Source organism: Macaca fascicularis, chromosome 7, assembly GCF_037993035.2.
Source record: "Macaca fascicularis isolate 582-1 chromosome 7, T2T-MFA8v1.1".
Lineage (NCBI taxonomy): Eukaryota > Metazoa > Chordata > Mammalia > Primates > Cercopithecidae > Macaca > Macaca fascicularis.
In genome coordinates, this window is record NC_088381.1 from 75,453,323 (window position 1) to 75,479,436 (window position 26,114).

Sequence of the window (26,114 nt, forward strand, 5' to 3'; positions counted from 1 at the left end):
TCGAGTGCAGTGGCTCATCCCTGTAATCACAGCACTTTGGGAAGCTGAGGCAGGAGGATCAAGGCTGCAGTGAACCATGATCACACCACTGCACTCCAGCCTGAGTGACAGACAAGAGCCTGTCAAAAAAAAAAAAAAAAAAGCTGGGCACTGTGCCTCATACCTGTAATCCTGGAACTTTGGAAGGCCAAAGTGGGAGGATCACTTGAGTCCAGGAGCTGGAGACCAGCCTGGGCAACACAGTGAGACCCCCACTCTACAAAAAATAAAAAAAGTAGGGCCGGGCACAGTGACTCACACCTGTAATCCCAGCACTTTGGGAGGCCGAGGCAGGTGGATCACCTGAGGTCAGGAGTTCGAGACCAGCCTGGAGAACATGGTGAAACCCTGTCTCTACTAAAAACACAAAATTAGCCAGGTATGATGGTGTGTGCCTATAGTCCCAGCTATTTGGGAGGCTGAGGCAGGAGAATCGCTTGAACCTGTGAGGCGGAGGCTGCAGTGAGCCAAGATCGCACCATTGCACTCCAGCCTGGGCAACAAGAATGAAACTCCGTCTCAAAAAATAAAAATAAAAAAATTTAAAAATCAAAAAATTAGCTGGGTGTAGTGGCACATGCCTGTAACTCTCAGCTACTCAGGAGGTTGAAGTGGGAGGACAGCTTGAGTCCTGGAGGTCAAGGCTGCAGTGAGCTGAGATGGTGCCACTGCACTCCAGCCTGGCAAACAGTATCTTGTCTCAAAAAAAAATAAATGGTCGTTAAATAAGAGATGGCATTCATCATTCTCAGCAAACTAACACAGGAACAGAAAACCAAACACCACATGTTCTCACTCATAAGTGGAAGTTAACAATGAGAACACATGGACGCAGAGAGGGGAACATCAGACACCGGAGCCTGTCGGGGGTTGGGGGCAAGGTGAGGGAGAGCACCTAATGTATGTGGGGCTTAAAACCTAGATGATGGGTTGATGGGTGCAGCAAACCACCATGGCACATGTATACCTGTGTAACAAACCTGCATGTTCTGCACATGTATCCCAGAACTTAAAGGAAAATTTTTAAAAATGAGATGGCATTGTATATCTGATTAATCAACTAAAACATTGTTTAAGCAATATCCAACAGTTTGTTATTGATGGTGTAAACTGGTACAGTCTTTTGGGGGGCAATAGTGTCATCAGTCATTTCTGTCCTTATCTTTGCCCGGGTAACTTCATTGTTGCAAATTCATCATAAAATAACGTCTTAATCTGTTTGGGCTGTTAGGACAAAATACCATAAAGTAGGTAGTTTATTAACAACAGAAATTTATTTTCTCACAGTTCTGGAGGCTGGGAAGTCCATGATAAGGCACAAGCGGATTTAGTGTCGGGTGAGGGCCTGCCTGTGGTGCACAGTGTGCCTTCTAGCTGTGTTCTCATGTGGTGGAAGGAGCCGACTCTTGGGTCATTTCATACTGGCACTAATCCCATTCATGAGAGCTCTCCCTTCAAACTCTGTTCACCCCCAAAGGCCCACCTCCTAATACCATCATCACCTTGAGGGGTTAGATTTCAACATGAATTTGGGGGATCACATTCAGATCATAAGTTATATATAACTTAAAAAGAAAAAAAATGTGGAATTCATGGAGATGTTCAGGGCAGTATGGATTACACTGAAAAACTGTCAACAACCTAGATGCTCAGTAAAAGGGAAACAACTAAGAAAAGTCTGTGTCGTTTTCATGCGCTGGCAGGAAACATAGAGCAGGCAGGGAAAGGAAAGGGACTCGATGAACGCGCTGTACCAACAGGAGGCAGCACCCCTTTGCCCGAGAGGCGCAACGACAGAAACCTAAGGCTACCTGGGCCGGAGCGGGGTGAGGCCGCGGAGAACGCACCCCGCTAGGCGGCTGCCGAGACGGAGGCTGGCGTTTCGACCACTGCCCGACAATGTGCTTACTCAGGTAGGATTCCGAAAAAATTCAGTCGCGCGTCCCTTCTGAGGTTTCGCAGCTCGCCAGGCCCGGCCCGGGCTGCTGCGGCTGCGCACTGCGGCCCAGCGGAGCGGGCCCGGGAAGCCCGAGCTCCTGTCAGCTCAGCCCGGCGCACGCAGGCCGGGGCGGGCGGCGCGGTTATCCCCGCCCCGCACGCTGCTCTGCCTAGCAGCCTCAGAGGCTGGCGGACCCGCGCGGGGCGGGCGCAGCGGAGCGCGCCGGCGGCCCTGGGTCCAGCGGCAGCGCGGCTGAGGCGCGCGGAGCAGAGGGCTACGGATGGGCGGGCACCCGCCTTCGCCTGCGTCGCTGCCTGCGCCGCTGCCTGAGCGCGGGCCGCCGCCCCGGGGCATGTGAGGACCGGCAGCTCGGCCGACGGCGCCCGGTAACGGGCCGGGTGCGCGCGGGGGAGGGCTCTGGCTGCCCCGACCGAGGCCGGGCTCTGGCTCCGGCGGCGGGAGCGCGATCGGCGCTGCGGCGTCAGAGGGGCCGGGAGGGGGCTGGAGGCGGCCTGAGGCCCGGACCGGGCTCTTGTCTCTGCGGTCCCCGGGGCCGACGGAGTCGGGGCGGGTGGGGAGGCAGCCGGGCCGGCGCGCGGGCGGCCAGAGACGCGGCGGCAGGTGCCTGTCCTCTGTGATCCAACTCTCTCCCCAGCTCCACCCACACTGGCCTGGACCCAGTCTCTAACGGCTAAAAATATTGCCCGAAGGCTCCCGAGCAGAATCAGATCGCGCTAAGTAGGGCACAACGCAGAGGCGACAGAGCTCCTCGGCCCCAGGGCCCGCGGAGCGGACACCGGAGCGCCGTCCCGCCCACGCTCGGCTCGGCAGTTAGCGTCCTCCCTCCTCCTCAGCAGGCAAGCGGGGCCTGAGGGCGGTGGCGGCTGGGGGCACGGGTCCCCTGAAGTTGCCTCGCAACCGAGCACTGGACCCGGTCTCTCCCTTTCCAGGGGGCCGTCGGCATCACTGTAGGCTTCCTAGGGGTCCCCTAAGTGCTCTGCAAACCGCGGCTGGAAGTTTCCCACTGCAGGAATCAGTATACAAACAGGGAGAACACATAGGGCTTGCTTTATGCTAGAAACACAAGCATCTTTCTTCTTTATTAGAAAGAAATGCATTCTGTGTTTCTGAGAAAGGATTTGTGCCAGGCGCTGTTGCTGGTGAGTGCCAGTTTGACCCTAAAGGGCACTGAGAAAGACTTTCCTATTAGTCTCTTTGGGTTCTGGCTAAACTTTTAAATCAAACAAAATAGAAACCAGCTTATTCACCTGAAACTAGAAGCACATGGCCGAGGAGCCTGAACAGGCACCTCCTATCTAGGCAGGGAAGCTGTTGTAATCAGGAGCTTGTGTGGCACACTCCAGTCAGAGCTGGGTCTCTCATCCTGGGCCCATTTTTCACAGCACCAGCCAAAGGAGAACGTCCTCTTCACCCTAGGGGCAGAGCTGCTACCAGGACCAGGTGGGGCCAGCCCCAGATGTGCTACTTGTGCTCTGAGTCTCAGCAAGACAATAAAATCAAGGCTGGGTCAGGATCCCCAACTGGTGTTGGGTTTTGGCATTTCAAAGCTGGCTTTTTATTAGAGCCAGGCAAATGGGTGTTCCTTGGGAACAGCCCTTAGGAACTCACTGGGGCATTTGGTGGAAAGACTGCCATGGAGATTTTGCATGCTGGAGGTACAGATGGTGTCCTTCCTGCCAGGTGTATGTGGAGGCCAGTATGAAGCTGAAAAAGCAGGTGACAGTGTGTGGGGCTGCTATCTTCTGTGTGGCAGTCTTCTCGCTCTATCTCATGCTGGACCGAGTGCAGCATGATCCCACTCGACACCAGAATGGTGGGAACTTCCCCCGGGTGAGTCGTGCCTGGTTGCTAATTTCTTTGTATACAAGTCACCTGGGTTCAGGTATTGCCCGCCCCCCTCGCCCCGCCGACACCCCCCACCACCCCGCTGGAGGGTAATGTCAGTACAGGACAGGAGTAATAGTCAGGTTTTGTAGAAACCTCAGCTAAAAACAGTGATGGCGAAAAGAAGGAAGGAAGAAAACAAATGTCAATGGCAATGAGTATTGTCGCTCTGTTCTCCTGAATTCTTTTCTTTTCTTTTTGAGGCAGAGTCTCGCTCTGTCGCCCAGCCTTGAGTGTAGTGGCGCAATCTTGGCTCACTGCAACCTCCGCCTCCCTGGTTCAAGTGATTCTCCTGCCTCAGCCTCTGAGTAGCTGGGACTACAGGAGCCTGCCACCATGCCTGGCTACTTTTTGTATTTTTAGTAGAGATGAGGTTTCGCCATGTTGGCCAGGTTGGTCTTGAACTCCTGACCTCAGGTGATCCACCTGCCTTGGCCTCCCAAAGTGCTGGGATTACAGGTGTGAGCCACTGTGCCCAGCCCCTCTTGAATTCTTGGCAGACATTGCTAATTGATTGCAGCATTCTTTGCCATTAAGCCCCACTGAAATCCTTCTCAGCACAGACAACACTGATTGTTGAGAACAGGTATGTGAAAGGAAATCTTTGCCCTGGGCTAGACAGTGAAGGTTCTCCCAACCCAAGTGGAGTGTAGTCCTCAGTGTGAGGTGCACAACTCCCTTTGTCTGAATGGTATAATCTATCCCTGTAGGCTCATGGTCTGGCTTTAACTGATGAGGGAAGAATTGTAGTTAGACCTCAGCTGGTGAACCCCAAGCAGAGACCCTCCCTGTGGCATAAGGAGCTGTGTGTGATTGCTTTTTGGTTTTTTGGCAGAGCCAAATTTCTGTGCTGCAGAACCGCATTGAGCAGCTGGAGCAGCTTTTGGAGGAGAACCATGAGATTATCAGCCATATCAAGGACTCTGTGCTGGAGCTGACAGCCAATGCAGAGGGCCCGCCCGCCATGCTGCCCTACTACACGGTCAATGGCTCCTGGGTGGTGCCACCGGAGCCCCGGCCCAGCTTCTTCTCCATCTCCCCCCAGGACTGCCAGTTTGCTTTGGGGGGCCGGGGCCAGAAGCCAGAGCTGCAGGTAAGAGTCAGAGCTTGCAGGGATGTACAGCGGCCACAATTGGGGCACTGAGCTGCAATTCACCTGGCAGATGCTCACTGTGTCGGAGGAGTTGCCGTTTGACAATGTGGATGGTGGCGTGTGGAGGCAAGGTTTCGACATCTCCTATGACCCGCACGACTGGGATGCTGAAGACCTGCAGGTGTTTGTGGTGCCCCACTCTCACAATGACCCAGGTGAGGGCCCCGCAGACTCCTGGGAGCTGGAGTGTGGAGTGGGATTTCTGATGGCCAGTGCAAGGGAGGGATGTCGAAGAAGATGGTGGCATCCTCAGGGGATCTTACATTGGCTCCCTAGGCTGGATCAAGACCTTTGACAAGTACTACACAGAGCAGACCCAACACATCCTCAATAGCATGGTGTCTAAGCTGCAGGAGGACCCCCGGCGGCGCTTCCTCTGGGCAGAGGTCTCCTTCTTCGCCAAGTGGTGGGACAACATCAATGCCCAAAAGAGAGCGGCAGTCCGAAGGCCAGTGCTAGGCGGAGAGGCGTGGGAGGGCATCGTCTGAGCCCTAGGCTGGGTGGATGGGTCTTACCTTAAGCTGTGGGTGCCAAGGTGGCAGGGAGAGGCCCAGGGAGCTGTGGCAGAGATGAGTGATGGTGGAGGGAGGGAAGGCAAGAACAGATAGAGGTTCTGAGATAAGCGGGGCCAGAACAGCAGGGAGGTTGGCTGCAAGGAAAGGAGGGCAAGTGTATGTTCTCTTGGTTCTGGGCTTGGGAGAACTGGTTCAGTGAGGCCAGTGCACACAGGCCCTGACAATTTCTTGTTGCCAGGACTGGGCAAAGCGTCCTGCTCCATCTTGAGTGTGAGTCCTTAACTATAGGCTGGTGGGAAACGGGCAGCTGGAGATTGCGACAGGAGGCTGGGTGATGCCGGATGAGGCCAACTCCCACTACTTTGCATTGATTGACCAGCTCATTGAAGGACACCAGTGGCTGGAGAGAAATCTTGGTGAGTCCAGGCCCAGGCATGGGGGTCTGCCCCCTGGACTGGGCCCACAGTGCTATGGCAGGGGGCTATAAGGCACAGGGATCAGCAGGGGGTGGTTCCTTTCTAGACAGATCCCATCATGTGGGCCTGGTGTGATGTAATCTGTCCACTGACTACCAAGACAAGACCTGGGGTCCCAGCACCTGGGAGGCTGAGAGCCCAGGCCCTGAGGTGTGTTCAGGGCCTCTCTAGCTTCCATGCCCTACCCAGGTGCAACCCCCCGCTCTGGCTGGGCAGTGGACCCCTTTGGACACAGCTCCACCATGCCTTACCTGCTGCGCCGTGCCAACCTCACCAGCATGCTGATTCAGAGAGTGCACTATGCCATCAAGAAGCACTTTGCTGCCACCCACAGCCTAGAGTTCATGTGGAGGCAGACATGGGGTAAGGCCAGGTAGGGTAGAGGGGGTCAACGCAGCATAGTCTTCACTGGGGAAGAGCAGGGATATCAGAACTAAGACCCCCACTGTTCTTCAGAGCAGACCTGCAGGCACTGGTGTGAACTGCCAGAAATGGTCCCACCCTCTGGTTAGGGGAGGGTCACATTGACCTCTGGCCTCTACAGGGCCTGCTGTCCCAAGGGCTTCAGTGTGCCCTGTGTGCCCATCCCCTGAAGGAGCGCCTCATGTCTTTCCCCCTGGCCTACACACTCTCTCCAGCCCTAGGTCCAGTTACAGCCTCATGGTCTATCAAGGCTGCCTTTTGCCCAAGCAGATCCTTGCCCTCCTGACATCCAAAGGCTGCCTGCTGGCGTTGACCACGTGGTGTGTCTTCTGCAGACTCGGACTCCAGCACAGACATCTTCTGTCACATGATGCCCTTCTACAGCTATGACATCCCCCATACCTGTGGCCCGGATCCCAAGATCTGCTGCCAGTTTGATTTCAAACGCCTGCCTGGTGGGCGCATCAACTGCCCTTGGAAGGTGCCACCCCGGGCCATTACAGAGGCCAATGTGGCAGAGAGGTATCTGCTTCCAGCCCTTTCACTTCACAGAGGAATCAGGAGGCCTGGCTCTGGTCTGGGCCATGCCACATGGAGGGTGGGCTCAGATGGTGAGTTGAGGCTCACAGCATCTGCAGCAGCTCCTTACTAAGTCTCCTGAAAAACGAATGGCTCTAGCAACCACCTTTCACAGAATACTTTTATTTTCTCATGTGAGTACTTTTTGGTGCTCTAACAAACTGCCAGGGCAAGGTGACAGCTTAGAGGTGAATGATTCCCTTGTTAGGCATTGTAGCTTACAAACTTCAGACTCTTGTGTCTTCACTTAGTGCCAGTGTTCTGACTTGGCTTTAAGTCAACCACGAGAATCCTGTTCAGATCCATATTCAGTCCCGCAAGATAGCCTCCAGCCTCTGAGAAAACAGACCTGTCCCCTTTGAGAAAATTTAGGGACCCCTAAAGATATCACTCTTGTTGAAATCAGGGCCCAGGCGAAAGTGTTGGTGAAGAGTTGATCCAAACGGCAATTTAGTCAGAACCTTAAGAATACAACAAGTTGGACTGGTTTTTATGTTGCAATGCTCTGATTTCTCCCTGATGTCCAAGAGTTGAAACACGTGACCAAAAGGGAAATAAAGTGGTCTTTTGTTTCCAGAAGTCTAAATGCTGATTCCAGGCAAGAGTCTAGGGCTGTGAAGGCATGATGTTTCTTAAAGCGGCAGTTGTGATCAGTGAGGCTGGCCTGGGTTTGTAAGAACAGGCCCTGAAAGGTAATCATTTTCTCCTTTGAAAGGCTTACTAGACTGGTAAGTTAGGGGAAAGTAGTATTTGAGGAATCCTCTCACGAGAACAAAGTAGAAAAGTACAAGCTGGGCCAGCGCCGCTAAGTAGATTAGTTGACTCTTTGGGTTGTGATATTTATAACATGCCAATTAAAGCAGGAAAGGGCTTCTGCTGATATGCCACAGGGCTGTTTTTCTGCTGATTTTGCCAATAATTTGGATGAAAAGAAAATAAATGTTTATGTATAGTTCCTATTATGTACCAGGCACTGTTCTAAGTGTTTAACAAATATTCATTCCATTCATTTAATTTTTATTTATTTTTTATTTTTTGAGACGGAGTTTCTGTCTCCCGGGCTGGAGTGTGGTGGTGTGATTTCGGCTCACTGCAACCTCCACCTCCTGGGTTCAAGTGGTTCTCCTGCCTCAGCCTCCCAAGTAGCTGGGATTGCAGGTGTGCGCCACCACACCTAGCTGATTTTTGTATTTTTAGTAGATACGGGGTTTCACCATGTTGGCCAGGCTGGTCTTGGATTCCTGACCTCGGGTGATCCGCCTGCGTTGGTCACCCAAAATGCTGGGATTACAGGCGTGAGCCACTGCGCTCAGCCCATTCAATCCATTTTAATTCTCATAACATTATATGGGTACCTACTGATGTTATCCTTATTTTGCCAGACACGGAGGCTCAGAGAGGTTACTTGCCCACGGTCCCTCAGCTAGTACTTGCGGAGCTGGTGTGATGTGGCTCCGGGATCCAGACTCTTAACTCTGGTGCTGCATCACTAACTTGTGGGCAAAATGAGGCGGGAGTGTCAGAACAAGGATCCCAAAAGATCTCAACAGCCTAAGCATAAAAAACAACATTCCGGCTGTCAGAACTGCCCAGAGAACACTGGATTTCCCTGGGGCTGGTATTCATGTGCAGGAGGTGTCCATCTGCGCTGAACCACTCCTTGATGGACGGGATGTCTTCCAGGGGCTTGCTGGTGGGATGGCTGTGCGTGGCGCTCTTTTACTGATGACACTTCATGTTGGGCCCATGTTTTTTTCCTGCCCCAGGGCAGCCCTGCTCCTGGACCAATACCGGAAGAAGTCCCGCCTGTTCCGAAGCAACGTCCTCCTCGTGCCTCTTGGAGATGACTTCCGATACGACAAGCCCCAGGAGTGGGATGCCCAGTTCTTCAACTACCAGCGGCTCTTTGACTTCTTCAACAGCAGGCCTAACCTCCATGTACAGGTGTGAGGGGAACTTGTCTGGGGAGGGGACCTCGCAGTGCTGCAGCCCACCCCTTTCTGTGAGACCGTGCCCTGGGTTCCCAACTCCAAAGCAGGGGTTCCTTCCCAACTCTTGGGCAAGGTGCCTCTTTTGTGTCAGAATTAATTCCCAGGCTCCCCCACTTCTGTTAAGTCCAGAATGGCAGGATATACAGTTCCTGCTTCTGAGGCCAGAGCCCCTGCCTCACCCCTGACTGCAGCACTGTGGCCACAATTTCCAGGAGGCTCTAGAACTGATGGGAGTGGGTTTTTGGGGTTCCCACAGGCCCAGTTTGGCACTCTTTCTGACTATTTTGATGCCCTGTACAAGAGGACAGGGGTGGAGCCAGGGGCCCGGCCTCCAGGGTTTCCTGTGCTGAGCGGGGATTTCTTCTCCTATGCGGACCGGGAGGATCATTACTGGACAGGCTATTACACTTCCCGGCCCTTCTACAAGAGCTTAGACCGAGTCCTGGAAGCCCACCTACGGTGAGACCCTGTCCCCGCTTCCAGGCTGGAGGGGGAGGGTCAGCCTGTGGGATTTAAGGAGGGGCTGGATCGGCTCAGAAGGGAATAGCTAGGCCCAGAGGCCAGGGCAGGTAGAGAAGGGGTGGGAAGGAAGGAGGCTGGACTGGCAGAGTGTGGGTGGGCCCTGGGGAGTGGTGCAGGCTGGCAGCTAACTTCTCTCTCTGGGCAGGGGGGCAGAGGTTCTGTACAGCCTGGCTGCAGCTCACTCCCGCCACTCTGGCCTGGCTGGCCGGTACCCGCTGTCTGACTTCACCCTCCTGACGGAAGCTCGGCGCACATTGGGGCTCTTCCAGCATCACGACGCCATCACTGGCACTGCCAAGGAGGCCGTGGTGGTGGACTATGGGGTCAGGTGGGAGCCTTCTCTTCTCCCTTGTCAGGTCCCCCGCTCACTGTCCCAAAGGGATGTTGGGTGGTCAGGGGATAGGTCGGCCTAGGGCTTGTCCTGCTGAAAAAGCAGACGGCTTCCCTATGATCATCTCTCCTTCCCTCTCCTGCACCACCCACAGGCTTCTGCGCTCCCTTGTCAACCTGAAGCAGGTCATCATTCATGCAGCTCACTATCTGGTGCTGGGGGACAAGGAGACCTACCACTTTGACCCTGAGGCACCCTTCCTCCAAGTGGTGAGCCCCTCCTGGGTCTGCATGGGGACCCTCTGGTGTGTGCAGGTGGCATCCCAAGAGCTACTGGATGAGGGTGCCACTCCTCTTTTTCCTTCCCCACCTGAATGAGTTCTGTGCCCAGTGCAGCTGCTGGTCCGTACCCGGGGCAGGCGGGGTGGGAGGAGGCTGAGCCCATGATGGTTCTTCCCTTCTGGCCCACTGAATTCCAGGATGACACTCGCTTAAGTCACGACGCCCTGCCAGAGCGCACGGTGATCCAGCTGGATTCCTTGCCCAGGTAAGCTGGACTACACCAGGTGCAGAGAGGCAGAGCCATTCCCTGGCTCTCAGGCCCCTCTGCCCCAGTGTGTGCTGAACCACTGCAGGGTGCTTGCCCTGACCGGAAGTAGTGGCCTCCTGGGTCAGCCCACCTTCTATGCACAGGTTTGTGGTGCTATTCAACCCGCTGGAACAGGAGCGGTTCAGCATGGTGTCCCTGCTGGTCAACTCGCCCCGTGTGCGCGTCCTTTCGGAGGAGGGTCAGCCCTTGGCCGTGCAGATCAGCGCACACTGGAGCTCTGCCACCGAGGTGGTCCCTGATGTCTACCAGGTGAGGTGTGGGCTCGTCAGGTGAGCCTGGCCCTCTGCCCATCGTGGGCCCCTCCCCGCCTGTTGACGTCAGCTTCCCACCCTCCTGCTTGTGGCCCTGCTTACTCCCCAGGCTGAGGACAGGTGTGCTGGGAAGGGGGTTGTCCAGCAGACAGGTACTCTTGGGATTTGAGTCTGTCCTTGAAAAGAAGGGGAAGGTTGGTATGGTAATAGTAATGGTAAAAATAGCAGTTATAATGCCCCATCATTCAGTCAATCGATGTATATCGAAAGCTTAATGTGTGGTTACCACTTCATACTTTTTCAAATATCACTTGAGAATCATAACGTCTGAAGAGGAAGAAAGGGCAAATCATATCACCTCCACTTTGGAGGTGGGGCAGAGGCCCCAGTGGGTACAGGGACTTGCTCACGCCCTCTGTTAGTAAGCAAATGCCCCAGCACCCCTGTGGCGAATGCCATGCCCCCACTTCTTCACCCCTCCTGTGCCCACAGGTGTCTGTGCCTGTCCGCCTGCCAGCCCTGGGCCTGGGCGTGCTGCAGCTACAGCTGGGCCTGGATGGGCACCGCACGCTGCCCTCCTCTGTGCGTGTCTACCTGCACGGCCGGCAGCTGTCTGTCAGCAGGCACGAAGCGTTCCCTCTCCGCGTCATTGACTCTGGCAGCAGTGACTTCGCCCTCAGCAACCGCTACATGCAGGTCTGGTTCTCAGGCCTTACTGGGCTCCTCAAGGTAAAAGGCCAGGGTGGTGGGGAAGGGCCAGGGGCCAGAGCAGGGTGTGTGTGGTGGTGGCACTGTGCAGAGTGGCCTCCCGGCCCTTTGAGCATTCTGCCACCTGACCCACAGTGGACCCAGGCCTGGGACATCTCAGCTCCAGCCTGACAGCATGGGGAAGCTGGGCGTGGCTCCTTGGGGAAGCTAGTCCATGTCCTCCCAGGAGGCAGGCCTGACATGCTGGTGTGGGGCCAGGGGTCAGGGCTGTGTTTTTTGGCAGAGCATCCGAAGGGTGGATGAGGAGCAGGAGCAGCAGGTGGACATGGAATTCCTAGTCTATGGCACCCGTACGTCCAAAGACAAGAGTGGAGCCTACCTCTTCCTGCCCGATGGCGAGGCCAAGGTATGCTAAATATGCCTTGAACAACCTGGCAGGCCCTGGGAGGTCTCACCAGCAGGGAGGGCAGGAGGGGGCACAGGCCTTCCCACAGATTTATTGCTGCCCGCCAGGGGCCTTGTCTTTCCTGTTCAGCCCAGGGGTATCTAGGAATAGGTGCTCTCTTGCCCAGCCCTGGGCTGGCACCTCCCTGCTTTGCCCTCTGTGCCATAGTTTCGATAGCAGTCTGCTCTTTCCCCAGCCCTATGTCCCCAAGGAGCCCCCTGTGCTGCATGTCACTGAAGGCCCTTTCTTCTCAGAGGTGGTTGCATACTACGAGCATGTTCACCAGGTGGTCCGGCTTTACAATCTGCCAGGTGAGCCCCGCCCATGAGGAATTATCTGGAAGGAGGTGTGGGCTCTACAGCTGTGGCGTGTTCTTCCTTCTGCTGCTTCTCTGTTCATACCTCTGTTCCATATCATTTGAGACAGGGATGCTCCATTCTCTTAGAGAAAAAGTCATCCAGAAATGCCCTGGGAATTTCTTGGGAGGGTGGACAGAGCCTCTCCCCAGCTCGGCTCTGATCCCCCAGCCCAGCCTCTTAGCTGTGGTTCAGCCTCACACCTCTCCATGCCACCACTTTGTTCCTGTGCCCAGGGGTGGAGGGGCTGTCTCTGGACATATCATCCCTGGTGGACATCCGGGACTACGTCAACAAGGAGCTGGCCCTGCGCATCCATACAGACATCGACAGCCAGGGTATCTTCTTCACAGACCTCAATGGCTTTCAGGTGACTCCTGGGCCTGGGTCTCGGAGACCCCACAGAGTAGAACTTGGACTGTGCTTTTGACCCTATCACAGGCCCTGGGGGATGATCTGTCCTGATGGAGAAAGAGGAATGAAGAGGCGAGAGTGATCAGGGACTCCTTCCATCTGGGGTCTGCTTGGGGCCCACCTGGTGCCCTTGATCTGCTGACCTTGCCCCCACAGGTGCAGCCCCGACGGTATCTGAAGAAGCTCCCCCTCCAGGCCAACTTCTATCCCATGCCAGTCATGGCCTATATCCAGGACGCACATAAGCGCCTCACACTGCACACTGCCCAGGCCCTGGGTGTCTCTAGCCTCAAAGATGGTGAGTAGGGCCCAGAGCTCTGCAGAAGGTATCAGACAAAAAGAAGCCCGTCCCCACCCTCAAGGGCTCCCCTCTCTGTTTGCCTCCCTTGCCTCTTTCTGGTCTGCATCACCTCTATACTTGGAGAGGGGGCGAGCCATTCAGAGCTCTTGGCACATGAGGCAGGCACCTGCTGTCCCCCTGTCCCCTGATGGAGGCAGCAGTATAGGCAACTGGGTGGAGTGTCCTACTGGATCCCCTGAAGAACTGTCAGGGTTACGACTCTTGGGGCCAAAAAAAGAAAAAAAAATGTCAAAAAGCAAAGCTAGGCGCAGTGGTTCACTCCTGTAATCCCAGCGCTTTGGGAGGCCAAGGCAGAAGGCCAGGAGTTTGAGACCAGCCTGGGCAGCAAAGTGAGACCCAGGCTCTACAAAAAAAAAATTTTAAATTAGCTGGATGTGGTAGCACGTGCCTATAGTCCCAGCTACTCAGGAGACTTGAGATGAGAGGATTGCTTGAGCCTGGGAGTTGGAGGCTGCAGTGAGCCAAATTGTGCCACTGCACTGTAGCCTGGTGACAGAGAAAGACCCAGTCTGAAAAAAAAAGGCAAGAAGCATCAGGATATTGAACAGTGATTCTCAGCTGAGGTGTACAACCCTCTTCTGGGCAGGGATGAGAGTAGGGACAGCTTGTAAAGTGCACTCAGTGTTATGAAATATTAAGGAAATGAGAGAAATAGATACTGTTTTCCTACTAGTGATCATTAAAAGACTGACATTTTTTTTTTTTTGAGATGGAGTTTCACTCTTTCGCCTAGGCTGGGGTGCAGTGGTGCGATCTCCGCTCACTGCAACCTCCACCTTCCGGTTTGAAGCGATTCTCCTGCCTCAGCCTGCTGAGTAGCTGAGATTACAGGCGCCCACCACCATGCCCAGCTAATTTTTGTATTTTTAGTAGAGATGGGGTTTCACCATGCTGACCAGGCTGGTCTTGAACTCCTGACCTTGTGATCTGCCTGCCTCAGTCTCCCAAAGTGCTGGGATTACAGGTGTGAGCCACCGTGCCCGGCCAAGACTGATGTTCTTAAGAATCAAAATGGGCATTGGGAGCACTGGCCTGGAGTCAGACCCGGGCAGCTGGTCATGTTGGCAATCTCTGTGTGGCCCCCATATCCTCAGAGCAAAATGAACAGTTTGCACTTGGTAGCATCTGAGGCCCTTGAGATCTATCTCTGGGAAGAGCCCTTGCGAAGGGCTGAGTCGAGAGCACCCAGTCAAGGCTAGGCGTGGTCTGATGGCTGGTGAGTGCAGGGGCCTGACTCCCTGCTGGGAGGAGTGTGCCTTTCTCTGCCAGTAGCAGCCCCTGGTCCATCTATGTCATGACTCCTAACAGCAGCCCAATATCCCTGACTGGATTTTCTCCTCTACCCCTCTGGGATGTGGTGTATGAAAAAATGACTGTCTTCTATACAAGGGATCCATTTTAGGATTTTCAGACATCTTTCTGTGATTGTCCTGGGTAAAAAGACTGAGCAACTATGCAAGTCAGTAAGGACTGGAGAGGTGAAAGGGAGAATAGGGCCATATGTCCCGGTGGAATGTAGGGCAGCTGGTGTGGTTTCCCTCGAGATCTTGTATAAGAACAGCTGCACCCACCTCCAACACCTGCACACACAGGGGCCTCTGTCCCCAACACATCAGCCATGCACTGAGCCCCTGCTCCAAGCATACTCTAGAAAAGAAAGCAAAGGTGGTCACGTGCCATCTCTTTTTCCTGGGGCAACCCCAGATGACACTTAATATGAGCCTCTGCCTGACTTGCCATCTGGCTGTCCTTTCCATAGCCCTACTTTTAACAGGCAGTCAGAGTTTGAATCTGGCCTGCTGGGGCTGTCTGGCTGTCCAGTGTAGAACAAGGGCAGGAGAGCCTGTGTTTTAGTCACAACAAAACCTGCCCAACCTGAGCAAACCTGCCCCAGATTACGGAGGTATGCAGCAACACTATCAGTGGCTGTTGATCAAAGTTTTTCGTTTCTGGTTTATTTCATTGTATGTAACCCATCCTGATTCAGTTTCCTGCCTGGGCCCCTAGGCCTGGTCCCTACTCCTGAATCCCAGAGCTTTGGGGATAAACTGCCAGGGCCAGCCTGCCCCTTTCTGGGCCTCATGATTCCTCATCTGCAAAATAAGGCTGCACAGGACCAGCCCCTCATCAGGTTCCCTCCCAGCTGTGGGAACCCGTGACCTCCTCTCCTGAGTGATTCAGCTTCTGTCTCTCCAGCTGGGCTTTTCCCGCAGGGTCTGTGGCTGGGATTCTCCTTCTAAAGGTCAGTGTCTGCTTGGGGGTGGGGGCAGGCCAGCACTCACTGTTTGCTTCCCCAGGCCAGCTGGAGGTGATCTTGGACCGGCGGCTAATGCAGGATGACAACAGGGGCCTAGGCCAAGGGCTCAAGGACAACAAGAGAACCTGCAACCGTTTCCGCCTCCTGCTAGAGCGGCGAACCGTGGGCAGCGAGGTAACACCTGGGGCTGACACACAGGGAGCCAGGTCTAGCTAGTCCCTGGGGGTGGCCTGGGGGGGTCCAGCCTAGGGCTCGAGGAACGTAGCTAGAGGTGGACAAGGGAGAGAGAGTAGGGCTGAATTCCTGGGGTTGGGGGAGGCAGTCTGGCATTTTGTGTCCCATCTCACGCAGCCTGGCACCTTCCTTTCCCAGCAGCGCCCTGTCGCCTGTGTCCCTCATGTTCATCTCCCACCTTCCTCTGTGCTGCCCTCCTCTGCCCTGTCCCAGCATTCTCTAAGCCCGTGCTCCAACCCTGCTCATCTCATGGCTTTCTTTGCCCCACCAGCCTGACTTTTTCTCCAAACTGGCAGCCATGTTTAGGGGCTTGATCTTTCACAGCAGCAGGAGCGGTAACCGAGAGGTAAGGGGTCGGCTCTGGGAGCGGGGAACTAGTATGAGCAAGGCATAGCTGCGCCGGAGCCCAGGTGACAGAGCCCGCCGCTCAGTCACTCGTGCATCAGATAGATATTGAGCACCTGGTTTACTGTGAGGACCCAGAGGGACATAAGTGCAGACAGTGCTGACTCTCCCAGGATTTTACTCGTGAGTAGGGGTGGCAGAGAAGCCATGTGTATAAAAATGCAAGGTAGAAAAGGGCTCTGTCTCACTGATCCCGAGGAGCAAGGTAATAATGTGGGCTAAGGAGATTGAGGTCCAGGAGGTGTCACCCAGGTGTGGCTTTGATGAATGGGGGTGTGATTTGAAGATGTGAACCAGGGCACAGGGTAGGAGGCAGGAAAGACAGCAGGCTGGGGAACAGCAGTGAGTTCCTTAGTTACACCGGAACTACACTGTCCAGTACGGTGGCCAGTAGCCCTATGTGGCTATTTAAATACTACTAAATCAAGTAAAAAATTTGCTTTCTTATTCCACTGGCCACACTTCAAGTACTCAGTGGCCACAAGTGGCTAAGTGGCTGCTGTATTAGACCATGTGGTGTCACATATTTCCATCCTTGCAGAATGCCCTCTTGGCTGGTGCTGGGCTAGAGTGCTGGGGGGAGATCAGGGCAGGTGGCAGAGCACCTTGAGTGCCTGCTAAGAGGTCGGGACCTTATCCTGGAGGCTAAGGAAGGAGCTGAGCAAGGAGGGACACCATCAGAACTCTGTTCTCAGCATGTCACGCTGACAGTAGGGAGCAGGTTGGACCTGTGGGAAGGGAGACTGGAGGAGGGTGACAGTGTGAGGCTGTTCAGGCAGGACATGCTGGCTGCTTGAACTAGGCCAGAGGCTGGAGAAGTTGCAGGTGGCTATGAGGACACTGCCGAGGTGAGACGGAAGAGGGTTTAGCATTACCTGGGAATGCAGAGGGAAGTGAGAGATGCTAGGCGCTTGGAAGGAGGGGGACGCCAGGGACAGAAGTCCAGAATATTCAGCCCAGGCCTGTGAGTCTGACGTCCAGGTGAGCTGCTAAGGAGTAACCCTGCTGGCAGAGCCCTGGCAGCGCTGGGCCTGAGAGCCCGGCTGGCACTATGGATGTGGTGTCACGCATGAAGCCACAGAATTACCCCGAGCACTCTGGATTGGAGGCCCGTGCTCCATGGTGAGGCCTGCATCTGCCTGTCTGCCATCCTCCCTGCACTGTGGATCTGTGTGTGAGGGGAGATATGGCTGATGGGAGTGGGTTGCTCATGATAGTGTTATGTGAACAAGAAACTAAAACGTGGAAAAGAAACGGCGTAGTGAAATAGCCCTCCGAGCTGGGTGAGATGGCAAATGTCCACACTTGAAGGGTTAGGGGAACCTCGCCTGGAGCCAGGCACACCCTTGAGTCCAGGCACACCAGGAAAGCTCTTTCCAAAGGAACTGACCTGGGTGTGCTTTTATCCTGCCTCATCCTCTCCCCTCAGCCTGGCTTCAGTCCCTCACTAATATCTCGGGTCAATCTTGCAGGTCCAAGATAGCCACTCTACCAGCTACCCATCCCTCCTCAGCCACCTGACCTCCATGTACCTGAACACCCCGGCGCTCGCTCTGCCTGTAGCCAGGACGCAGCTCCCAGGCCCTGGTCTGCGCTCATTTCATCCGCTGGCTTCCTCACTGCCTTGTGACTTCCACCTGCTCAACCTACGTACGCTGCAGGCTGAGGTGAGTGTCCCTCAGTGTGACACGCTGAGAGCAGAGTTCTGATGGTGTCCTTGCCTGCTCAGCTCCTTCCTTAGCCTCCAGGATAAAGTCCAGACCCCTTAGCAGGTACTCGGCTCTGAACCTCCAGGACCAGGTTCTGGTCTTTTCTTACCCACATGCCTCCCTGTGCCAGCACTGCCTTTGGGCAGAGGTGCTGCTGCATCTCCAATCTCTGAAAGCCCTGCACCCACTTCCTTGGGCACTGTCTGTCATCCAGGAGGACACCCTGCCCTCAGTGGAGATGGCACTCATCTTACACCGCAAGGGTTTTGACTGCGGCCTGGAGGCCAAGAACTTGGGCTTCAATTGCACCACAAGCCAAGGCAAGGTGAGTAGGGTGGGGAAGCAGAACACCTGGGAATGGCAGGTGTGAGCTTGGTAAGACTGGGCTGAGATTCGGTGACAGGCTGGGAGAAGAAAGTGTCACTCCAGGGCTTTCTGGAGAGAAGCGGGGAAGCTGTGGACATGTTTTCAAAGCTCCCGCGGCCTAGCAGGGGAAGTTCCAGACAAGGCAGATCACTTGAGAACTGTTGTTCCCTGAGCAGGGACCTCTGTCAGGCCAAGTAGAAAACACCAGAAATAGAAAACCAGAACCCATCCTGTTAGTTACTTTGTAAGCTCATATCAGCCGGCACTGATAAATGTCCCCGGGCACCAGGTCCTCTGCTGGGCTCCAGTGTTTCAGAAGTGAACCAAGACATGGTCACTGTTCTCACAGAGCTCACAGCTCAGTGGAACGATTCTTACCTGGAGAACTGTAGGCAGGCTTTACGGTTGAGCAAATCTCAGCAAGCCCATGATACTGGATGCACACTCATGTGTAAGAAGCTGTGGTGTTGCTGAGAGGGGCCAGCCGGAACTGGAGTGCAGTGGCATGATCTCAGCTCACTGCAACCCCCACCTCCCAGTTCAAGGGATCTTCTGCCTCAGCCTCCCGAGTAGCTGGGATTACAGGCGCCTGCCACCACGCCCAGCTAATTTTTGTATTGTTAGTAGAGACTGGGTTTTACCATGTTGGCCAGGCTGCTCTCGAACTCAGGTGATCCACCTGCCTCAGGTGATCCACCTGCCTCTGCCTCCCAAAGTGCTGGGATTATAGGTGTGAGCCACCGCACCTGGCTGAGATTCTTAAAGAGTTAACAAATTGTAGATGAACAGCTGCATTCTTTAGTGTCTCAGCACCCAGCACAACCCTGCACCTTCTCTCCTCTCCACAGGTAGCCCTGGGGAGCCTTTTCCATGGCCTGGACGTGGTATTCCTTCAGCCAACCTCCTTGACATTGCTGTACCCTCTGGCCTCCCCATCCAACAGCACTGATGTCTATTTGGAGCCCATGGAGATTGCTACTTTTCGCCTCCGCTTGGGTTAGGGCTTCTTGTGGCCTGAAGAGAAAATTCATTTACAGAGATGGCCTCTTAACATGAAGATCGTTGGACAGGCCACATGGGTATCCCATCCCAATCTGCCTCCCAGAACTGTGACACACTGGGCTCTGCCCTCATTTTCTGTTTATTGCTGCTGCTGTGTTTTGGGGGCAACCCACAAACCCAGTGATGGGTAAATAGGGCAGATGTCAGTGAGATCAGGGAGAGAAGGCCCTTGGTCAGAGTGGGCAGTGCCAGGCTCTGCTTCGGGTTGTGAGTGGACACCCAACTGAGCACAGGCTCAGGCACCCATCCTTTTTCCAAAAAGGGATATAGGAGAAGTGGAAGCAGACAGAAGACGTAAGGGAGGCTAAGTGGGTAACAGCCTGGCATCAGGGTCACTGTGGGCAACAGCCAGCTCTAAGGGAATCCTGTGGTTACGTAGAGACTCCATGTCCTGGTGTGATGAGCAGGATCAGAGTGACTCTGGGAGGACAGGGATGGGGACCCAGAGTTAGCAATGGGGGTGGAGCAGTAGAAGGAATCACTGTTTCTCCTAGGAGTCTGATGGCCTCGCTGCTTTCTGTGATGGCTTTGCTGTAAGTGCCGCCTGGCCTGCATGCATTGGCTAAGAGGCTGCAGAGTGGCAGGAAGGACTCGCTAGAGATTGTCATGGCCAGAGGTCATAGGTCACTTCAGGTAGCAAGACCCCTGGCAAACTAGGCACTTGGCCTATGTACTGATTTGTGGGGTGGTGGCAGGGGCATGGGGTCCTCCACCCTGCCTGAATCCTCTTTGGCTTCTATGCTCTGTACACTGCTGTCCCCAAGAGCTCGCTCTTATTATGGCAGGGGGTGGGGATTGGTCCTGCTTTCTTTCTCTGGAAAGGAAAGCCTCCAAGACCCTATGTGCTTGGGCAGCTTGAGAAGGCGTTCAGCATCACGCCTAGCAGGCAGGCCTTAAAGCTTCACCTTTGGTCTATCCTGCAGAGGTGTTCAGTTACTGGCACAGGGGACTAGGGGTATGTAGAGTATATGAGGAGGCAGTATGGCTGCGCAGGAGCCTTCATTTCAGCTTCAATTAATAAAGAAAATTTTATGATAGCTCTATAGATGCTGAAAAGATAATTTGGTAAGATTTAAAATCCATCCCTTATTAAAACTCTTAGTAAATTAAGTCTGGAAAGAAACACCCTAATCTAGATAAAGGTCTGTTTCAGAAACCAACAGTTACTGGCATTCTGAAGAGTCAAACGCCACAGGCATTCCCATTAAAGTCAGAAACTAGCCAAGGGCATGCTATTATTCAGCAATGTCCCGGCACTACTAACCCCTGCAACAAGCCAAATGAGGAAAATAAGGAAGAATTATAATTGTCATTATTTGTAGACAATAAAACTGCCTACCTATAAAACCTAAGAATCAACTGAAGACCTGTTAAGAGTATTCTGTAAGTCGACCCAATGATATACATCATGTTCCTGTCCACATACTGGTTTTCCCCACATCAGCTGATAAATTCAGTATAATTCCAATGAGATTGGTACTTTGGAATTTGACAGTTCTAAAGTGCATTTGGGAGAGTGAATGTGTGAGAACACTAAGACTACTCTGAATGGTAATGAGTGGGGGGTGGACTGCTGAGGGGGAAAAGGCACACGTCCTGCCAGGTTCCCAGAGAACTCTCATGCCACCATTACCTCCGGTGTGACCTGGAGGGGGTCAGACAGACAGGAGAGTCCGAAACAGACCCAGGGCTACAGGAATTTAGTATATGGTAAGAGGGATGTTTTAAGTGGGGAAAAAGGTGGATTATTTAATAAACAGTACTTTGAGACAACTAGCTGTCAAAGCTAGATCTCGGCCAGGTGCGATGGCTCACGCCTGTAATGCCAGCACTTTGGGAGGCCAAGGCAGGTGGATTACTTGAGGTCAGGAGTTCGACCTGCCTGGCCAACATGGCGAAACCCCGTATCTACTAAAAATACAAAAATTAGCCAGGCATGGTGGCATGTGTCTGTAATCTCAGCTACTCGGGAGGCTGAGGCAGGAGAATCACATGAACCTGGGAGGCAGAGGTTGCAGTGAGCTTAGATCGCACCACTGCACTCCAGCCTGGGCGACAGAGCAAGACTCCATCTAAAAAAAAAAACCACAAAGTAAGTTAGGTCTCTACCTCACAGTGTCCATACAAATTAGTTCCAGAGGGAAGATACACTTAATTACAGATATACTTAAGTAATATACAAAATTACTCAAAAAAAATTTATACCTCTGGTGTGGGACAGTCTTCTAAACTTTAACATGAGACTTAAAAGATATAATAAGGGAAAAGATAAGCAGATTTTGCACCAAAAAATATCAAAAGTCTCTGTGTGATGGAAAACATCAAGGTTAAAACACAAATGACAGATATGGAAGAAAATATTTGCAGCACGTAGAAAAATCGAGTACAATTACTTTAGGAGAAAAGCTTGCTTCAGGGTCCTTAGAGAAAGTCACTGGGGACTGCCAAGCAGCCACCTAAAGGCAAGAGTGACAGGGCTGAGTTCTTCCAGGTCATCAGAGTTGTTGCTGCCCCTGTTAGGCCACAGAGTGGAACCCTGTTTATATCATAGCAGAAGAAATAGGATTATCAATGTGAACTGCTTAGCATGGTGCCTGGTATATACAAGAGCTCCACAAATGTGAGCTATAATCCTATTAGTAAAGGATGCTAAGCAGTTCTACTGTGGCAGGTGTCATTTGCTAGTAGAATCTGTAATCAAACAGGAGGGGAATCTATGAACACCTAGAAAATTAGCAGAATAAAGGACATTATCTTTGGAGGCTTTAGATGTGCAATGAAATTATTTGTCTGACAGAAACGAGTGCTTAATTCTATTTACTAGCCTTTAAAATGACTTAAGGCAGGCCAGGTGTGGTAGCTCACGCCGTAATCCCAGCACCTTGGGAGGCCGAGGTGGGTGAATCACCTGAGCTCAGGAGTTGGCGACCAGCCTGAACAACATGGCAAAACCCCATCTCTACCAAAAAAATACAAAAATTAGCCAGGTATGGTGGTGTGTGCCTGTAATCCCAGCTACTCGGTAGGCTGAGGCAGGAGAATTGCTTGAACCCGGGAGGCAGAAGTTGCAGTGAGCCAAGATTGCGCCATTGCACTCCAGCCTGGGTGACAGAGCAAGACTCTGTTAAAAAAGAAAAAAAAAAGAAAAAAATACATAAAATGACTTAAGGCAGTATGGCTCAAGGTGTGATTCAGAATCACCAGAATTGCTGTTGAAAGTACAGATTTCTGGTCTAACTAGAGCTGCTCCTTCAGCCTGGAGGCTGCAATGTAGATGTGTAGGGCAGAGCCACAGCTGCCCTGAGACTGCCGTGTAACAGAAGCAAGAAACAAAAGCTGACTTCAGTGCACAGGGGGATAAAGGCAGATTCCCGGGTACAACCTTTGAACTGGTCTCTGGGAGTAGAGGCCAAAGAATTTGCATTTTCAACAAGCTCCCAGGTGATTCCTGTGCGTGCATAATTTGGAAATGGCCCAACTTTTAAAGCAAGCAGCAACCCTTTACCACAGAGCTGTGGCACTGAGACTTCACAGTTCTTATTTTTTTTATTTTTTATTTTTTTGAGACAGAGTCTTGCTTTGTTGACCAGGATGGAGTGCAATGGCACAATCTTGGCTCACTGCAACCTCTGCCTCCTGGGTTCAAGCAATTCTCATGCCTCAGCCTTCCAAGTAGCTGGGACTATAGGCGTGTACCACCACACCTGGCTAATTTTTGTGTTTTTAGTAGAGACGGGTTTTCACCATGTTGGCACGCTGGTCTTGAACTCGTGACCTCAAGTGATCCACCTGCCTCAGCCTCCCAAAGTGCTGGGATTACAGGCGTGAGCCACTGCGCCCAGCCAGCCTCAGTTCTGAGGATTACCATCAGAATGAACCAAGACATGACAGAAGCCATTTCAACCACTGGAGATGGATCGGATTCTATTCCTACATTTACTTGGAACCGTCCAGCTTTCATGAAGAAGGAAGGGCTATATGGCCAGTTGGAACCACAGAGAGAAAGGCTCCAGTTGAACCATTAAGAGCTGGTCCTCCCATGTAGGGTGAGCCAACCCAGACGGTGTCCTCATATGGCTTGCCTCGGGGTAGGTAAAACGTAAAACTTTGAACACTTGTGCAGAGAGAGCAGCATCTTTAATTTGACCTGAACCTGACTTGCTTACCTTGCTCTGTGACTGTGGTTAGTAATGAGGCATCTGTGCACTCACAGAGGGGGAAAATCAGTCTAGGATGGTGGGAATGAGGCTTACCATCCACAATAGAGATCTCTGAACAAAATCTTTGTTCTTCCCTAACAAAAAAGTGTGTGAAGGACAAACACTTCAAGGGGTCATTCTCATTTTCATCATGAGAAGAGATAAGATACCAGATCCTTCACAATGACCCTCAGTTTTACTTAGGGTCAGTGAGAAATCAATTCAGATGGTAACAGTCACCAGGACGAACTGGGTCTGCAATCTCCCTTCATTTTGGCTCCTGACTTTGGATCTCCCTAGTTGAGAATAAACCTGAACTAAAAATCCATGTAGTTTGGTAGTCTGGGCACAGGAAACCAAAGTGGTGTTGGAGATGCGGACTCTCCAGCATTCAGAATGTGACAGGGTTGAGTGTGGAGACCTGGAGAAGGCCCCTCAGTGGAGGAGGAAGCACTGGTGTTTCCCAATCAGCATGCCTCCTGTAAGTTTGAATATTTGTGTCCCTCTCAAACTCATACTGAAACTTAACCTCCAATGCAGCATATTAAGAGGTGGGGCCTTTAGAAGGTGATGAGGTCATGAGAGCTTCTCCCTCGTGAATAGGATTAAGCCCCTAGTGAAAGAGGCTTCACACAACCTGGCTTTTTTACCGTGTGAGGATGCAGTAACAAGGCACCACCTTGGAAGAAGAAAGCAGCCCTTGCTAGACACTGAACCTGCCAGCACCTTCATCTTGGACTTCCTACCTCTAGAACTGTGAGAAAATGAATTTCTGTTCTTTATAAATTACCCAGTCTCAGGTATTTTGTCATAACAGCACAGACTAAGATACCCAGAGACTTGCATTCCAACTAGAGGCGCAAGCACACCTATAATTCTGCCCTCTCAACTCCCAATGCCAAAAATTGCTAAACAAATATTAAAAATGTAAAAACAGGCCGGGCGCGGTGGCTCACGACTGTAATCCCAGCACTTTGGGAGGCCAAGGCAGGCACATCACCTGAGGTCAGGAGTTCCAGAACAGCCAGACCAACATGGCAAAATCCTGTCTCTACTAAAAATACAAAAATTAGCCAGGCGTGGTGGTGGGCACCTGTAATCCCAGCTACTCGGGAGGCTGAGGCAGGAGAATTGCTTGAACCCACGAGGCAGAGGTTGCAGTGAGCTGAGATCTAGCCATTGCACTCCAGCCTGGGCAACAGAGCAAGACTCCGTCTCAAAAAAAAAAAAAAAAAAAAAGCAAAAACAGTCAAACTCAATGGAAATCTTTGACAAAGAATGGAGAGAATAATGCAGCCATTAGCAGAGGCTAAGGCTATGCAGCATGAGAGAAGTAGAGACCAGTTCAGGATGGTAGGTGCTGGGACTTCAGAGTCCACATGGGACAGGTAACCAAGTGTAACATCAGGAGACCAGAACCACACTCTGAGAGGAACACAGGCAGGAAAAATGTAAGCTGTAAACAAAAACAGGATGACATGCAAGCAACCTAAAATAATACTTTAAAATATCTATATGTGCAATCACCAAAGAGCTAAAGGAAGATAGTCTTGCAATGAGAAAATGACCGAAAAGCAAGTAAGATTTTACAAATTATACATGCTGGAAATGTAAAAATACAATTATTGAATTATGCTTTATGGGATAAATCCTAGACTGGAAGCAGATGACATAAAAATTTAGCAGGTCTGGAAAACAACTGAGGAATCACCCAGAATGCACCACAGAGATAAAAGAAATATAAAAAAGAAGCTAAGACAGAGGATAGGCTGAGAAGCTCTGGCATAATGTTTCATAGCAGTTTTGGAAAAAAAGACTAGTGAGAATACAGGGAAGAGAAAACAAAGACAGTGAATTTTTCAGAACTGAAGAATGATGTGAGATCTCAGAATCAAAGAGCTCATTAAGTTCCAAGAAAGGTACATTTAAAAAAACGGGCCAGGTGCAGTGGCTCACGTCTATAATCCCAGCACTTTGGGAGGCCAAGGCGGGTAGATCACTTGAGGTCAGGAGATTGAGACTAGCCTGGCCAACATGGTGAAACCCTGTCTCTACTAAAAATACAAAACAAAAAACAAAACAAAAAATGTAGCTGGGCATGCTGGCACACACCTATAGCCTGTAATCCCAGCTACTTGGAAGGCTGAGGCAGGAGAATCGCTTAAACCCGGGAGATGGAGGTTGCAGTGAGCTGAGATCATGCCACTGCACTTCATCCTGAGTGACAAGAGCACAACTGCGTGTCAAAAATAATAATAATAATAACAATAACCTCATGTAGATATATTGCAAATTATGTAAGATAAAACCTAAACAAGACCAGGCGCGGTGGCTCACGCCTGTAATTCCAGCACTTTGGGAGGCCAAGGTGGGCGGATCACTTGAGGTCTGGAGTTTGAGATCAGCCTGCCCCCATAGCAAAACCCTGTCTGTACTAAAAATACAAAAATTAGCTGGGCTGGTGGCACATGCCTGTAGTCAAAGCTACTCAGGAGGCTGAGGCAGAAGAATAGCTTGAACCAGGGTGATGGAGGTTGCAGTGAACTGAGAACGCACCATTGCACTCCAGCCTTGGCAATACAGTGAGTGAAATTCCCTCTCAAAAGAGAAAGGCAAATATAAGAACTTATTGAGAAACTGCAGGAATGAATATAACCTGTTATACAACCATGGTTTAACTGTAGATTTTATGCCTAGTATTTTTTTTTTTTTCCCCCGAGACAGAGTCTCACTCTATCACCCGGGCTGGAGTACAGTGGCATGACCTTGGCTCACTGCAACCTCCACCTCCCGGGTTCAAGTGATTCTCCTGCCTCAGCCTCCTGAGTAGCTGGGACTACAGGTGCCCGCCACCACGTCAGGCTA

At 52.3% G+C, this 26,114-nt stretch overlaps 1 protein-coding gene across 12 annotated transcripts; it reads left to right on the forward strand.

Annotated features, from left to right (window-relative positions):
• Positions 1-1,807: 1,807 nt before the first annotated feature.
• MAN2A2 (mannosidase alpha class 2A member 2) lies at positions 1,808-20,409 on the forward strand. 12 transcript variants are annotated; one of them, XM_015444621.3, is made up of 25 exons: positions 1,808-1,952; positions 2,634-2,835; positions 3,680-3,829; positions 4,719-4,976; positions 5,047-5,191; positions 5,313-5,484; positions 5,840-5,967; positions 6,217-6,390; positions 6,786-6,972; positions 8,796-8,973; positions 9,277-9,479; positions 9,688-9,870; positions 10,028-10,142; positions 10,352-10,419; positions 10,566-10,731; positions 11,226-11,462; positions 11,725-11,847; positions 12,083-12,197; positions 12,479-12,612; positions 12,813-12,954; positions 15,315-15,448; positions 15,780-15,854; positions 17,386-17,580; positions 17,837-17,947; positions 18,837-20,409. In XM_015444621.3, exons 3-25 carry the CDS (start codon positions 3,698-3,700, stop codon positions 18,987-18,989), a joined length of 3,528 nt encoding a protein of 1,175 aa, XP_015300107.3. In that variant the 5' UTR covers positions 1,808-1,952; positions 2,634-2,835; positions 3,680-3,697; the 3' UTR covers positions 18,990-20,409. The 12 variants fall into 12 exon arrangements, 6 of the variants coding, with proteins under 6 accessions (XP_015300107.3, XP_073852850.1, XP_073852851.1 ...); XR_012415399.1 differs by lacking the exon at positions 1,808-1,952 and adding an exon at positions 2,159-2,364 and having other exon boundaries at positions 12,141-12,197; XM_073996750.1 differs by lacking the exon at positions 1,808-1,952 and adding an exon at positions 2,159-2,364 and having other exon boundaries at positions 6,217-6,400.
• Positions 20,410-26,114: the final 5,705 nt, after the last annotated feature.